The sequence below is a fragment of the Glandiceps talaboti genome, chromosome 17 (assembly GCF_964340395.1).
Source record: "Glandiceps talaboti chromosome 17, keGlaTala1.1, whole genome shotgun sequence".
Lineage (NCBI taxonomy): Eukaryota > Metazoa > Hemichordata > Enteropneusta > Spengelidae > Glandiceps > Glandiceps talaboti.
In genome coordinates this window covers 13217961-13235789 of record NC_135565.1, presented here as the reverse complement: position 1 = coordinate 13235789, position 17829 = coordinate 13217961, and the positions used below count along the sequence as shown (strand labels likewise).

Genomic DNA, 17829 nt, shown 5'->3' with positions numbered 1-17829 from the left:
CTGCAAGATTTAATTACAATAATTATAGTGTCTCATATTACTTTGTTTGTGTCTGATCCCTAATATCGTTTACAAAAGAAGTTCAACTCCGCCGATCGCGAGGTAACTCAACATTACTTAGATTGTCTGTATTTACTCGCTTAAATAGACTTTAGACGGAGATGTGGGTTCTTCTCTAACGTTAATGCTTTAAATGCTGCATGGCTGTACTACAAAATGTACAGGTACTAATTCCCAAGGTTTGGAAATCGTATTTTTTAAAGTGTGAAGCTAAACCAGAGGACTTCTTCAAAGTAAACCAATATGGTCTAAATACACTCTACATTTCATGCTAACAACCATTACATGCCCTCACCTGACGAGTTGTTTCGTATCATGGGGGAAACCGGTCGCGGTGCCATGATACAATGATGTTTGCGTCACTTAACAATGCAGTGAACTTTCTGGGTCATCAAGGTCTTTACAGAATAGCCTTTCACTGACAGAAAAGAAATTCTATACCACCGAAACTTCTCTTTATCATGGATATAATTATTACCATCTTCAAGTTTTATAAACTGACTACAGATACGGAGCAGTTAACGATGTGACCTGTGACCCAGTAGTCAGGCACTATTTTACATATTATGTGTACGTCTGGAGATGGCGCCATTCACTAGTCACTATCACAGTACACGGGGTATAAATACCCGCTTACCAACCCGGAAGTAGTCAAGCAAGCTGTGTACCGACGTTATACGTTTCTATGTTGCGTTGTGGCCAGCATAAACTAGCACACTCGTAATTTATCGTAACTGCCACCGACTATGGACAATGGAAGTTCATTATCTATCAACTGAAGGCATTTCTAGCCCATCCTGGACTTGAACTTTCAACTACCCGTGTTTCCGGGTTCATGTTCTACAACAGACTGACCGGCTCCGCTATCAATACCAGTATGAAGGCAAACACACCACTCAAGTTATTGTCGTTTCTCGTTGCCGTACTCAATGTTACTGACACTAATGCAGGTAAAGTTAATATTTCATTTTTTGATTATCACAATGAAGTATAAGAACTAGTTGAAGAAGCCTTGTTATCATTCAACCAATAGCAATATGTCATGGCATAACTATCAATTTCGCTCTCCCAATATATTGTTTTATTGACATTACACCAACCCCTTCTCAACTTTTACTGGAAGGGAAACACCAGAGAAGAGAAGTTGCTATCATAATGTAACAATGTAGAGCTAGCTTAGGAGAGTCTAAAGCGCTATTCATATTGTCTGTCTGTATGGATCGCTTACAAGTAAGTGCCTATGCTCAAACAACCCTACGCCACTGTTCCTGTTAAAGGGGAACAAAGGCGATGTAGATTTCTTTTCGGCAGTTCTTTATGCCTCAGACCACTCTACAGTGGGCTGAATTTATGCCAAGGCGACCCGGATAAGTCATTTTCGCCAACCCCTGCAAATCAGGTATATATATATATATATATATATATATATATATATATATATATATATATATATATATATATATATATATATATATATATATGTGTGTGTGTGTGTGTGTGTGTGTGTGTGTGTGTGTGTGTGTGTGTGTGTGTGTGAGTGTGTGTGTGTATGTGTATGTATGTATATATATATGTATGTATATATATATATATATATATATATATATATATATATATATATATATATATATATATATATATATATAGTTTTGGTAGTACTGGAACTCTTTCTTGGGTGTAACTCGGAGTTTCACGCATATTGCGATCATCAGACACTCTGAGGCCTACTCTCTGGGTGTGCTGTATATATAGAGTGTAGACAATAGAAATACCATCACTATTGTCTGTGTTGGTGGGTGGGTAGGTGTTGTATGTGTGGAGGTGTTGGTTGTTATTGTGTGGGTTATTGGGTGCGGACAAGTAAGTGTTGGCGGGTTGTTCCATGTTGGGCTTTGATGTTCCGTTAGTTAACGGGTTTAATAGTTTAGGTGATAGATGCTCTATTGAAGTTGGACAAATAAAACTTATTCTCGTGTCGGCATTTGGATATCAACTCAGTTCTTTTGTTTAGTGTGGAGCTTTTGTCTGCTTTAATAATAGTTAGTTTTTCGGTTAAACACAGGTTGCATCGTTTTGTTTTATTGGTGTATGCTTGGGCTTTCTTGTTGATGGACCAGGATACGGAAAAAGGCTCATTGTTTCTTTTCAGTTTCCAAATGTGTTTTGATAGTTCTGTGCTGTTTTCGTGTTTTTCATGTTTGAATGACTGTTTGTGGTTGGCGTATCTCTGTTTGAAGTTGTTCTCTGTTAGACCGATATATACTTTTGTTTGTTTTCCGTGGACGGTGGCTTGGTATACGATGTTTTCCGTTTGGCATTCGCCGTTCAGAGGGCAGGTGTCTTTCTGTCTGCAATTACAGGGTTTTTGAGTGGGTTTAGTTTCGCTGTTGGAGATGGTGGCGTTATGCGCTTTGATTATGGTAGCCATGTTTGGCATGCAGCTATAACTGACTTTGACATTGTTTCTGTTGAATATTTTGTGTAACTTAGAGTCTGTTGGGAAATGTTTTGTGATTAGGTTGAGGAATCGTTTGCCTACATTGGTGGCTACATTTTTGCTGTATGGTGGGTTAAACCAGATGGTGTTTCTATTTCTGTTTTTCTTGTTTTTCTGCGTCGGGGTGCTGGTGTACGTGATGTTCTCTTTGTGGCCGCTGGTTTTTAGTGCATTTTGGTACAGTGGGGCTGCCTGGTTGAAGATGTGTTCGTCGGATGATATGTCGGAAATTCTACGGCCGATGGCTGACGATATGTTCTTGATGATGCTGGGTGGGTGGTTAGACTGCGTGTGTATGTACATGGGGTTGTCGTTGGGTTTCCTGTAAGGGTAATATTTACCGTTGTTGAGGTTGAGCGTTATGTCTAGAAAGTTGACGGTTTTCAGATTGGTGAGTATGGTTATTTTTAACCCCATGGCTTTGAAGGTTTTAGTTATGTCTTTTCTGATACTTTCTGATTTACTTCCGGTGATGTTCTTGAAGGCGGCTAGTCCGTCGTCCCTATATAGACCTATGTTTTCTTTACCGTATTTTTTGGCTAATTTGTGTAGCATGAATATTCCGACCAGTTCGCATATTTCGGCCCCGTCGTTGCTTCCCATTGTGACGTCAAATGATCCATTGCTATTCTTTTTTACCCATGGTTTGGTTTTATCAAAGAGTAGAGATTTCCGCGCGTGCATGATAATTTGTTTGTCTTCATCTGATATGGTGGTGTATTGGCCGGCAAATTTGAGGGATTCTAATAACAATTTTTCGGTTATGGATGGGTAAAAGTCGCATATGTCGAAGCAGGCGAAAGTGTGTTTGTTTTTGTCATCTAAGTTCTTGAACCATTCGATGACTGACATAGAATTTTTCCATTGGTTGACGGCGACTATGGGTCTTATGTTTTGGAGGATGGTGTCAAGTATTTTTTTGCTAATAATGCCTATCTCGCTTTTTGCGGGGTTGATTAGTCTGCAAGGTAAACTGTGTTCGAAATTGTCTTTATGGTCTTTTAACGTTATAAAAGCTTCTTTCTTGGCGAGTATTTCAGTCCTATCGTCTAAATCGAGTTTTTGTGCTATACTTTTTGCTTCTGCGTTAATGCTGTTGTAGGCTCTATCGTTGGCGGGTTTGTAGTGTTTGGTTATATTATCTCTAAGGAGTTTGTTGTATTGATCTTTTTGAAGGAGGTACAGGTTTCTGGTTTTATCGGCTGGGATGATCATTTCGTGGGAGTTTTTGATTTTTCTAACATCGTTTCTAAGTGTGGTTTGGAATGGGTCATTGATTTTACGGAATTTGATGTCTTCTATGAGTTTTAACATATCATTCTCGAATGGTCGAAGTTCGTCGATTTGTGGCGGGCATCTTTTGCTATTGAAACCGAAATTTGTTTTTGTAGTGGTGCTATCGTTTTCGCCTGATTGTTTTTTGAGAAAAAAGAATGCCTTCCATCGCATTCCAGGCAGCCCCACTGTACCAAAATGCACTAAAAACCAGCGGCCACAAAGAGAACATCACGTACACCAGCACCCCGACGCAGAAAAACAAGAAAAACAGAAATAGAAACACCATCTGGTTTAACCCACCATACAGCAAAAATGTAGCCACCAATGTAGGCAAACGATTCCTCAACCTAATCACAAAACATTTCCCAACAGACTCTAAGTTACACAAAATATTCAACAGAAACAATGTCAAAGTCAGTTATAGCTGCATGCCAAACATGGCTACCATAATCAAAGCGCATAACGCCACCATCTCCAACAGCGAAACTAAACCCACTCAAAAACCCTGTAATTGCAGACAGAAAGACACCTGCCCTCTGAACGGCGAATGCCAAACGGAAAACATCGTATACCAAGCCACCGTCCACGGAAAACAAACAAAAGTATATATCGGTCTAACAGAGAACAACTTCAAACAGAGATACGCCAACCACAAACAGTCATTCAAACATGAAAAACACGAAAACAGCACAGAACTATCAAAACACATTTGGAAACTGAAAAGAAACAATGAGCCTTTTTCCGTATCCTGGTCCATCAACAAGAAAGCCCAAGCATACACCAATAAAACAAAACGATGCAACCTGTGTTTAACCGAAAAACTAACTATTATTAAAGCAGACAAAAGCTCCACACTAAACAAAAGAACTGAGTTGATATCCAAATGCCGACACGAGAATAAGTTTTATTTGTCCAACTTCAATAGAGCATCTATCACCTAAACTATTAAACCCGTTAACTAACGGAACATCAAAGCCCAACATGGAACAACCCGCCAACACTTACTTGTCCGCACCCAATAACCCACACAATAACAACCAACACCTCCACACATACAACACCTACCCACCCACCAACACAGACAATAGTGATGGTATTTCTATTGTCTACACTCTATATATACAGCACACCCAGAGAGTAGGCCTCAGAGTGTCTGATGATCGCAATATGCGTGAAACTCCGAGTTACACCCAAGAAAGAGTTCCAGTACTACCAAAACTATTACGCTCTGCCACTGCGGTATAGAGCACTGTCTTAGCAGATTGATACTCACCGAGTTATATATATATATATATATATATATATATATATATATATATATATATATATATATATATATATATATATATATATATATATATATATATATATATATATATATATATAGAAAGAAGGCCTCTTCTAATGCATTACTCAAATTTCCCAATGTTATGTCTATTTTAGAGAAGCCGCGCGATGTAGAATTAGTGACCATGATTTCTCTGGTTCCACAAATAAATGTATGAGGCTTACCCTTTGTCCCTTTTAAAGCGAATGTTATTGTTATACAAAGAAGTTCCGTAGGCCTAAATGTTACTTCCGCCTAAGTTGGGATCGACGCATTGTATCATAACTCAGAGACTATCGGTGGCGTATATCACAGAATTCTCTCCAATGATAAGTATTTTAAGACAGTTACATATTAATGTCCAAATATTGTATATTTGTCGCTACTTATACATTGTTTACATTATTTTAATAGTTGGGGTATTTCCTCAATTTCATGAACAACTTCTGTTTCACCATTTCTCATTGCGCTCGATGGGGTGAAGATAGATCTTGAGATTAGAAGCAACGAATATCATCAAGACTAATTTCATCTCATTTTAACACTATGTTTTTATTAAACATAGTGAATTCTCAACCATCCATTCCCTTTCAAACTGCACTAGCTGTAACTGGGGTAATACTTTAAAAAAAAAATAGACAACCAACAAACAATATATTCGCTTAATTTTTTTTTCAAATATCAATAATTAGATATTGTACACGTGTCGATTTGGGGTCGATTGTATCCAGAAGTAGTACAGCAACAGGCTGATATCGTGAATTCATTTTGGGAGGGGGGGGGGATTTTTGGGTGCGGACCCAAAACTCTGTACGATTGGATCTATTGTTACAGTACCACATTATGTGTTACAGCTATATAAATACATATACCAACAGGGGATTCAATTCTGCTCCGAGTGTACAATATTAAGTAGGTCAGTATATCTAACAAACAGATTAAAAAAATGTTGCAGTTACAGCTAGTATACCTTTAATACTAAAAGGAGGCTTTAATTTATGCTAGAGGTCAAAGGTCATCAATGTAGGAGGACTCCATTGATCATACTTTTTTCTGGTACGAAAATGATGGAGCATATTTGTAATGTCATACTGTGTGGTGCTGGCGAAATTTTGATAAGATGGGCATTTTCCTTGGAGATGTTGAGAGCAAAATTGGGTTGCTTCATGCCTCGTCAGAAATATCCAATGTCATAACTTAGATGACGCACAATTTTACCAAATTCCACAGGTGCCGTTTTACAAAATTGGAATGTTTTAAATACTGTGTGGACATGACGTCACTTGTTTACAGAGCGGTGTAGATTCGTGACGAGGTCAACACATGGTGAACTCTATCTCTTTGTAACTTCTTACCTGGACCATTACATGTGTCATCGGGTTATAGTTTGACTTAACAAGACGACGTGGCAAAAGTTCAAAGGTTATAATTATGACGAAATGTAAATCTTATTTAATATGAAGTCAGGCGGAATCTGAATGACTCACAGACACGAGATGGTAACAAACATGTTAAAGAATGGAGAATCTTGAATTTCATGCTAATGAACGTTATTGCACAAGTCTAATTATTACTTTCTTTCAACAAAAATATGGATTTGATACCCTGCTACGTCATGACGACCCATGTGTATGTAAGTGATTCCATGGTTCTCGAAATTTGAATCCAAAGGTTCCACAACGCCATTATTGTTCCGTATTTTTCATAAAATATGCTTGAGCGGGTATTATATTACTCCCCAATATTGTCCATCACTCAGCCGGGAAATACTGGTGACCTACGGGTTTTGTTATTACTTGTCTAGAGACTCGTGGTGACAAAGCCACCTTAGTTCACTTATATTTTCCTTGGATGAAGGAAGGAAAATCTTGAGGAATAACACGTAATCGTCTAGCGACTCAAAGTAACACTAAGTCTCCTAATACAACATTTGTTATTGAGAAGGGGGCTGTCGTCAACACCCTTTCAAGGGACCAAAGCACGCATATTTTAAAATGTTAAGCGCCATATTTCGTCTAATTCAGAGTATCCCTTCTGGCGTCTTTAACCAATCCCTCCCTGTAAGTTAATAATAACGAAGGTACTATTGTGGATCCTCGGTCATTTTATCTCAGCGCGAACTAAAGGTTTAGAGTACATTGACTAAGAGGTAGTATTAGGAATAGGAATGGGTCGCATTCATCCTTTTAGAGTTTTTCTTTCAAACGGTTGATGTAAAATTCAGACAGTCTAAAGTACTTGAAACACACTGTTCATGGTATGTGATATTGTGTTGTGTACTTCGTACCAGTATGATCATGAATGGCACTTAATGATGTGTTGATGGTACTCAATGCATACGCTTATACTCAAAAGCCATGACAAAAAACAGTAAAAGATTGTTCCAGCATTTCATATATTCGTAAAATAATAAGACTTCGGGACAAACGTTTTGCTATATCCGTTCAACTATAATGTACTAACTTTAAGGAAAATAACATACTACAGAAACAGATATTCTATTGGTAGATGTTTTTAAACCCTTACATACTATATCTTAGTCAAGCAACTAAATTACTGGAGAGTTTTCATTTGATCAATAGTCTACCTGTGGTTCAAGTCATTGTTGACCTACATATCAGGCTAGAAATCACGTCTACATTGGCTTGAGTGGCAGGAGGCTCACAGGGATACGGCAAAAAACCGAGTGAGTGAATAGGCTTTCGACCTATTTACAATATGTTAATACACGTTCGTTTGTAATCCCTAAACTCGTAGCAACATTTGAGAGATCGCACAACGAGAAATGAATGGCCACTGAATGAAAGGCTGAGAGGGTTTTATCTTTTCGAAAATGACTGATCATGTGTACATTCATATACTTTTAAAAAAAAATCGCAATGTGGTAAAACCTATCTAAGATATTTAGGAAAACACAAATGGAGATTTTGGCTAAATATCTACATTCTATTTGAGATTTTAAATAGGTATAGCACTTGACCACTTTATGTCACGAAGTTGCATTCTATATAAATATTTGTTGAGATTGAAGATTATAGCAAATTTAACAATTATTCAAATCCTTTCAGAGACAACATCTATCAAAAGAGTTCGACTAGTAGATGGTGAATCACCCTACGACGGTCTGGTTGAAGTCTTTGACGATACAGGATGGACACCCTTATGCCAGTCTGGATGGCAGTTACATGAAGCTGATATATTATGTAACGAACTGGGTAGGTGAACAAAGAACAGCACATAGTATGGTATCCGAGACGGTGTAATGTAACATCAAATGACAAGCAAAGACCATGTCTTGCTAATTGTTTGGTTCCGGTTACCCCCCCTCCCCCCCGTAGCTTTTCACTGCCGACCCAAAACTTTTTTTTGACGTACTCGAGAAAAAATACATTAAAATCGCAAAAATTGTGAAGTCTCACGAGAAATAGTGAGTGTGGAAACTGACATCAGACAATATAAAACTGTTGTTCTAATCTGAAATTAATTTGAAAATAATCGCTGCAGAATGATTGTTTTATGTCTCGTTCAAATGAATGCATAATATTTTGTACTGGAAATTCAATATAAAATATCATTGCTTTGATAATCGAAGCATGTATGTTACCAACACCGCACCAACCACAGGGGCTCGAAAAAGGTCTTTGGATTTTACAAATATTGATTTTGTTTGGTTTACTTTTTACTTTTTTATTCTTTAAAGTATATATTTTTTCACTACAAGGTGTCTTGTTACAACGTAACGATTTCAGTTTTGCTTCTAAAGCAATTTTTGATTGTTCAAGTTCTTTTGATGACTTTACTATGATTACCTTATTTATTATCAATGAGTTACTTCTGCCGAGCGCCCTCGAGACTCTTTCCACTGGTTACAAGGGTTGCCGACATGCTCTAGGGATCGCCGCTCTTGGGCGCTCCGTAACAGTAACTCATTAATAATTAGTAAGGCAGCCAAAGTAAAGCCAAAAGAACAATCAAAATTGGTTTAAGAAATAAACACATCAGCTTTTGAAAACGTTACTTTATTACATGACACCTTGTAGGGTATACACATTTTAAAAAGAAAAAGAAAAGTGAAAAAGCCTAAAAAAATAAATAAATAAATAAAACAAATACAAAGGTCTTTTCCGAGCCCCTGTGCACCAACTATGAATGTTAACTGGTACGTTACATTTCTACAATTGTGCCTCATGACGTAAAACATTTACGATATTGTAATTATAACATATAGGTCTTCATAAGGCAACGATAATTTTTAATTTATCACAATAGTTCCTGGAAATCCTGGAGCCATGTGGAGTGGTAGGGAAGATGGCGCTCTTACAGGAGATCTTCGTCCAAGGATTATCAATGTACGCTGTAATGGGGATGAAATGTCTATTGCTGATTGTACGGCAAGTGTCAATCCAACATGTCTTAATTCTGCAACAACAAAATGCAACTGTAAGTTTAGTTTTATATATTTTATGTGATATTATTATAGGATAATCATGCTGTGACTATATAACTGACGTACATGATAAATACATATATTGTACTGAACGAGTGTCAATGTAATATTATGTATTATGTATAATGACAACAACTACTCGATATGCCACGTTGTTATTGCTTACATGCACATATTTAAACATTTCCACCCATAGAAGGATATTGTTTGCTCAGATGTGATCTTATTACTGTACAATAGTTCACAGAACATAAAAAATCAAGACTTTTGTATAATATTCTGCCTTTTTTGTAATAATATGCCAACCTCTGTTTTCATTTTCAGATGATGGATACCTAGGTTGCTATAACAATGTAAACAGTGATTCTTCATGGGCTGATGGTTACTTTGCGGATAATGACATGACAATACAACTCTGTCTGAACCACTGTCGTAAACTTAATACATCATATGCTATGTTGAGAAATAAAAATCATTGCTACTGTGGAATAGAGGGAACTGCGTATTGGATATATGGTGAAGCAGAACACGGTGAATGTTCCAGACGATGTGGTGGTGATGATACCCAAGTATGTGGTGGTAATACAGAATTATCAGTGTACATCGGTACGTACAAATATCACCTTATGGCTTTATGAAGAGAGACATATGCATGTATGAATGAATGAATGAATGAATGAATGAATGAATGAATGAATGAATGAATGAATGAATGAATGAATGAGTGAGGCATGAATTCAATTTAATTGATTACATTTAATTCACCAGATAATAAGACCATGTTACATTTTCAATAAAACTGCAGATAAATACGAACAGAACATTTATATACCAAAGGACTCCAAAAGCATGGCAAAATATATGACACCATCTGCAAATATTAAACTTTATATGTGAAACTATTATAATATGTGCCATATACCTATACTCCACTCTGTGATGATAATCACACAGAGCAATGAATATATGAATAGACGAATCTGATAGATCTAGACACAAATATATGAATTCTTTTGAATCATTCTATAACAGAAGACTTACTTTAATACTGGATCACCAAGAAAAATATTCAGTGTACGTATCAACAAAGTTAACGTTATTCCGAGTGTGCCAAGTTCCAACCCTATGAACTGGTTTACTGATTACAGGAAAATGTGTTACTGCATGACTATATATACTAGACGTTTTTAACATTACTTCTTTTGTACTCATGGTAAAGCAGATGATACATCATACAGTGTACCACAGGACTGATATCAAAATGCCAACATATTTTACGAAAATATACACTCTAGTCGTCACCTTTCCAAAGGAATCAATTGACATTATGACATAAACAGCATAATTCTTAGTTCTATTCATCTTGCAATTGACTTCTTTTACACAGTAACCCTTGGTGCTTGTGGAGGCAGTAGGAATGGATCTGGAATTATATACTCACCTGGATTTCCTGGAAACTATTCAGGGATAATGAACTGTTTATGGACCATTACAACACCTGGCAATACCTCCATTTGGTTAAACTTTGTTATCGATAATCGGATAGGGACTGTACACGTGTTTGAAGAAGTTAATAGCAAATATGTGAACGTATCATTCGACAACGGGACTGCTATGTCATGTTCTAATCAGGTTTTTATTCAACTTAGCCTTAGAGAAGGCATGAATGAAATGGGATTGTTTGCTATTGAATATACTGGTATAGGTAAGCCATGTGTTTATTTGTCAATTCCTCAATATACATATGAAACAAACTCATTGTTTCAGATAGGAACATCCGGGATATTTGCTGGGCAAGCTGGTATTACTGTTGTTATGTTTGTTCCGTCTAAACAGGAGGTTATCTGCCCTCTTCGCGTTGGGTCGACCAGGAGAATAAAGAATAGCCTGGCCCACGGGCAGAAATGACGATATTGGGACTGTATATGTACTACTATCTATTTCATGCCTGTGTCAACACTTTCATACTCTGAAGATGAACAGTACAGAGTGGGATAGATAGTAAATATATACTTTCGTTTCTTTGCCCAAGCATTACGTGTATGTATGGACAGGGTTACAAGTTAATGCTCTGAATCTTAAGACAAGCAAACGTATGTACTAGTTATCATTTCAATTTACAATATTATTAACGGTAGTATATTTTCAATTCACTTTGAATCTTACAGATGTCTATCCAGACTGTCAGCCTCCTCCCAATCTAAAAGTAGAAATAAACTTTAAGTCTAATGGTCCGTGTATTTATTACACTGGAGATGTTATTTCTATTACTTGTGACAAGGGATATGACCTATCTAGTACTCATCATAGTATAGAATGTCAACAAGATGGAAGTTGGGATGATACCTTTCCTACATGTGAAGGTAAAAAATCTCTCATATTGCTAATGAGGAAGTAGCCACTGTGTATGTTATTGTCTATATGGAGCTTAGGAACAGCACACAAGTAAGAAATTGAAATAATATATTTTTTAGTCTAGACTTATATCTTAGTATTATATAAACACAGAACGTGATGGGTGCACTGTTGCTATAATTACAAGATGGATATCAAAGTAAATTGTTTACTCTGGATGATAATCAGATCTAGACGTGCCTATTTTTGTGTAAGAACAAACGGAGCTTGATTAGATTAGAATGCAAGGGTGTGTGTGTACTCGGTTTGGTATTTATGTTATTTCTTTTTCGTTCAAAGCTACTACATGTGGTGACCCTGGCTATGTTGACAATGCTGACAGAAATGAAAGTCAGTTTACGTATTTAGACACTGTGACATACACATGTACTGATGGGTTCTATATTAATGGTAGTGACACCATCACTTGTACACACACTGGAAGATGGACAGCCAAACCGCTTTGTATTCAACAAGGTAGCTGGTATTCATAATATGTATGTATGTATGTATGTATGTATGTATGTATGTATGTATGTATGTGTGTGTGTGTGTGTGTGTGTGTGTGTGTGTGGGGGGGTTGTTTAGTTAGGTAGGTAGGTATGTAGGTTTGTCTGTTTATTAATGTTATTCTAGTTGTTAAAATTTATTACATTTTGATGGACAAACATGTAACAATTGGAGGTAGTTTAGAATTTTCGGTTCTTATTACTAATTTCAATAGATACTTTTATTCTATTGTAACAGATAAGCCATCCCAAGAATCTCATTCATCAAATGTCACGGGTAAGGATTCATTCGTTATCAATGTGATATGCCGTACTAAATAACAAATAACTTCTTTGAAGACTGTTGCAATGTTTCCTGTTTTGGTGACATATTTATAAGGTGTTCCCTGCTTTGAAATGCAAGTAGCAAAAAATTAGTTGTATTTGCATATAGTAACAGCATGATGTATAACGAAACATGTGGTGATTATTTTTTTTATTAAGAATAACGAATTATTCATTTATTGTTCTAGGTATAGTGGTTGGTACTTTGGTTCCATTGGCTATTGTAATTGCACTTGCTGTGCTGGTAGTTATATTTATATATAAAAGGTAAGCAGTATGAACATTTTCGTAAAGAATTATCAACTATATAAAATCGAATATTTAGTTGTAGTTCCTCAAATCGAACAGCTTGGTTTACATAATCGTTCTTACTTCTTTTATAAGAAGTTTTTGTTACTGAGAACGACGAGCATCAATTTAGAAATGAGATCGGTGAATCGGTCAACTAAATCATACCTAAACACAAAGATGTTGATAATAGTAACCAAAATCATTCACTTTCAGGTAATTAATAAATTACCAACATGTGAATTAATGTTTAGCTGAATTGAATCTGTAAGGGATACCTTATGAATTCACTATGTTTAATAAAACTTTACGCCAGATAAAATATATGGTTGCTTTCATTCACTTTCTATTATCTGTACAAGTGGCATTCATCAGAACTATGGCGAAAGTGACGTATAGATAATCGTGCACCGCATCTTCTCTGCAATTACCATAATTATGATAATCTAGCAAAAATACAAAACACGAAACGACTTGAGAGGCTAATTCTGTAAAACATGTTGCCAATTGTTTCTGTTGTTATTTTAACTGCATAATAATACAATCAGTCGCTAGTAGCTAGGCTCTCTATACTAACAGACGTTCCCAACCAAGGCCCATTGATCATTTGTCAAGTCCCGATCAATACCTGGTACGTACTGATAATTACTTAGCAAGTAAGTAAAACCAAAGCATTTCATCCTGTTCATTACACAAACAGTGTTGTCTTTCCCCTTCAAAATCACTTCCTTGACTATTAAAGTACACATTTTTTTTTCATATCTGATTTACTTTTACTTGTGCAGGAGATCTAAACATCATCGTCCACGTGAACTAAGTATGCATTTCACTAACCAACAATACGGTGATGCGATAGAAGACAGTGGGAACTATGATCATGCAAAACAGCAGACTTCGTTAAGGAATGAAGCGACTCCCTATGAAGAAGTCACCGAGGATGGAAATGGTCATTTCCTTTTCGGAAGGCAAACGCCAGAGGCTACAAGACCTACAAGACATCCTGTTGATACAAGCGTACTTGATGTGGTAAACATTCATCGTAATAACATTAAAGCCAACAACAGCAGGGTTGTTGAAGATGAAACGGGCGAAAGTGTTGATTTATCGAACCGAGAACATAAATACGTCATCAATGCAACAACAGGTAAAGAATATCAAAATGCAAATGACGACCGCGATAATGAGGTTTATGCAAATTATCATAATGACAGAGGAGACGTGGTTCACGAAATAAAGAAACGATTGGATAAACGGAATGAGGCGAGTAATGACAATGCTAGCGAATATAGTGATTTGATGAATAACGTGTACGAGTTAACAGATTCACCTGATACTGGGTTTGTAGACAATATGATCTATGGAGTTGACGACTTGGGAGATGGAGTTACAGGTGATAAGTATGACGAGAAATACCTTGATATTTTACCAAACGACAAACTGAACGTACAAGTACCACTGGATGAAAGCATACATAGTGGAACAATTCAAAGTGTCGAACACACCAGTCCAGTGGGCGATCTCGGCGACCATCGATGTGGTTTTGTTGAAAACGTGGCATACGAGTCAGCTGATGCAGACAGCAATGCCAATGGCGATGACGTATACACAGCAATTGATGACGATGTCATCATAAAAGAAAATGTTAAGGAAATAAATGACGATAACTACGATGGCATATACACAGCAATTGATGACGATGTACCCCAACAAGACGGTACACAGGGCATAGACGAGAAACGAGTATATGAGCACAAAAACGACAATCATGGAGAAGTTGAATATGCTGTGCTTGAAGGACCTTGATGTTCAATTTTCAGACGAAGCACTATCAACGTTAACGACATCGGTTGTCGCCATACATAATGTTTTAACATAAATTTTCATTAGCATATTTTTATTTACTCAAAATAAGCTAAATTAACTACATACATTCTCTGCTAACCATTTTAACAATTAGATGAATTAACCGATTACATTTAGAAGTTGTCATACACTTTCCGTTAATAGGTGAATGAAACACAATTATTAACATAGAGGGCCTTGCCGCCGAGTGGTAACAACACTCTTATGTTCGGATGACATAAGTGTTTGAGGAATAACTTATACCAGCTGGTCAAAACATAATTAATGGAAACATTTTGAAATCACGCTTTCGGACGATTTACTAATATTTCGAGAAGTAAAGAAAACATGATGTAGACGCATGTTTGTAATGTTGTGGCACAGCAGAAACCTTATACATATAGTTAAACCCTCCCTCAACATCGAGTTCACAATGTAATACCATGGGTGTTTTGAATGTCTTATTTGTGTAATGCTTAAATAACACTACATTAAATTACCAGTCTATCAGCCGCTGTTATATCATGGTCATCACGTGATTAGGTTTCCTAAACAGATTTGTTGATGTATTGTGGCTGACAGAAGTCCGACTTAACCATTAACAGAATCATAATAATTGCAGCCTCACTGGGAGGCAACAATAGTTGTCTAAAATGTAGATGAGTTTCTAGCGGCCATTTCTAGATCTGCTACAGACATAAAAGTCAATTCCTTAAGTAATAATAAACAATAAACCTAACACTAATTACAATATATATAGATAACAAGTCAAGTGACTTTTCCTGTTCAATTTACAGATTTGTAAAGAAGTTTATGCGCTTTGGTCACAGGACTGAATTCTTTCAGCAAAAATAAATTCTACATAGAGACTGGTAATTGATGGTAGCACTTATTCCTACTCACATTAACCTTGGTTAACATGTACATAAATATTTTCAAACAAAATGAATTAAACCATGTTTTGTTTATATATATTTTTGTTGTATTTGTTTATTTGTTGCTTTTTTGTCTGTGCTTTACGATACGAAAATAGGCTCCTTCGTTTAATCATAGACCCTACACGTGTAGGGTCGATGGCTTAATGGTGGCGTACTTATTTTAGCATTTATGTTACGCTTTGTCGTGACTACTATTGTACTTTTTCAATTCAGGTGTAAACAATCGTGCATGTGAGGGGTTCCATGTTTAAACGCGCGCCCAGCTGTGTACTCAAAGTGAAGTCGCAATAAGCTCTTTACATTATTTGTATCCTCGCCAGTAACCAGGCCTTTTGAGTCATTTTGAATTATTCGAGTCGAATTATTTACTAATAAATAGCTGTTGAAGTGGAAAACATGACATTTGTGTGACAATTGGTGCAAGTATTGTGACATTATACACCGCAATTACACTTAGTCTAGTAGCTGACTGTTTATAACTGCTGTCAACAATCCCTCACGTGATTTGTGTAAACAAAATGGTGTCTGCTGCCACACCCTCGCCTCAAACTGATATTTTCAAAGCGTTTGTAAAACGTACGTTCAGTGGCTAGGAACTCAGAATGACTTAAACTTCGTGACTTTAATCTCATAGATTGGAAAAAAAGCTGTGTGAATGTCAAATTTAACTGTTGACTTAGCCTCTCGCGTATAGGAAGTTTGTGACATGTTGTCAAAATATTAGTATGCTAAAATGTCAGCTCGATATTAGGCCACCTTCTATTGTTAACACGATTTTTGACATACAGCAATGACATTTCAGAAAAGTGACCATGGAAACTTTATAAACACGGATAAACAAATATTAAGGGTCAGCGCCCTATTAAGTACAAGTTGTAATTCGAATGAGAATTATCGTTCGATTTTACTCCTAAACGATGCACTATTAAATATTAAGCAGAGCAGAACAATGAAATCAAGTAAAACTTCAGAACAGTCACAATGGTAGGAAAGTGACAAAGTCATATATCTTACTATGTTTTTTTGGGTGCTGCCCTGACATATGTCTATTGGCATGAATTATAATCCATATTTTTATCTTACTTTTTAGACAGGTTGTCTTTGTATGAGAACAATATCAGAAAAGTAAATCTAATTATCAATAATTTCTGTACATAATATCTACATGTACAGTGCAAGTTCACAAACCCGAGTATGGCGGCAACTGGCACCCTGCGGATTTTATTTTTTGTTGCTGTAGTCATCTATGGTATAACCGCGGATGAATGTACTCCAGGTTAGTTTATAAATTCGCTAACTCTGTGTAGGTATACTCTTTACAAAGTTACGACTCTGGCAATCTAGGTTTCAGTTCACAATGATAGACGCAGACAGAAACTATTGTTGCGACGTGATGCTATAAGGTATTTAATGGACGTCGGTTTAAGTCGGGTGGCATTTCTGATGACTTCCATAATCTTGCAGTGTACAGTTTAGAGACTTTCAGTATTTACACCATTTTGACTACAGGGTGATTATATCTGCACAACAAAGGCGTCGCTACCACCCACTTGTGTGACCTACCACGATGAACACACAACAATAGTTTGAGTTTGTGTCTATATATGTTAAAGCCAACATATCGATTGTTGTACTATAGGAATGACTGACAAAAATCACAAATGGCAGAATGTAGGCCTCAGGAAGACATATCAGAACTCACTGGGGCCGAGAATCATTATTGATATTGGGGACCACAGCGTCATTCTTAAATTTTAATACTTTGCATTTGCGTTTGATAGCCAACTTGTTACTGATCTCTTTGGTCGAAGTTATCATTCTGATCCGAGAGTGGGTGTCGTTGACTGAGGCTGTACGAGTGGAAAGTACTAAATTTGAGAAGGTCGTGAGAGCTGTTATTTTATCATCCGTCATATCACTCATTT

At 36.6% G+C, this 17829-nt stretch overlaps 1 protein-coding gene across 1 annotated transcript; it reads left to right on the top strand.

Moving 5' to 3' along the window:
- The first annotated feature begins 937 nt into the window (after positions 1–937).
- LOC144448087 (uncharacterized) lies at positions 938–15701 on the top strand. The gene is made up of 10 exons (XM_078138240.1): positions 938–1010; positions 8231–8377; positions 9432–9602; positions 9934–10215; positions 10997–11314; positions 11778–11972; positions 12304–12480; positions 12751–12789; positions 13025–13103; positions 13910–15701. Exons 1-10 carry the CDS (start codon positions 938–940, stop codon positions 14925–14927), a joined length of 2499 nt encoding a protein of 832 aa, XP_077994366.1. The 3' UTR covers positions 14928–15701.
- The last annotated feature ends 2128 nt before the right edge of the window (positions 15702–17829 follow it).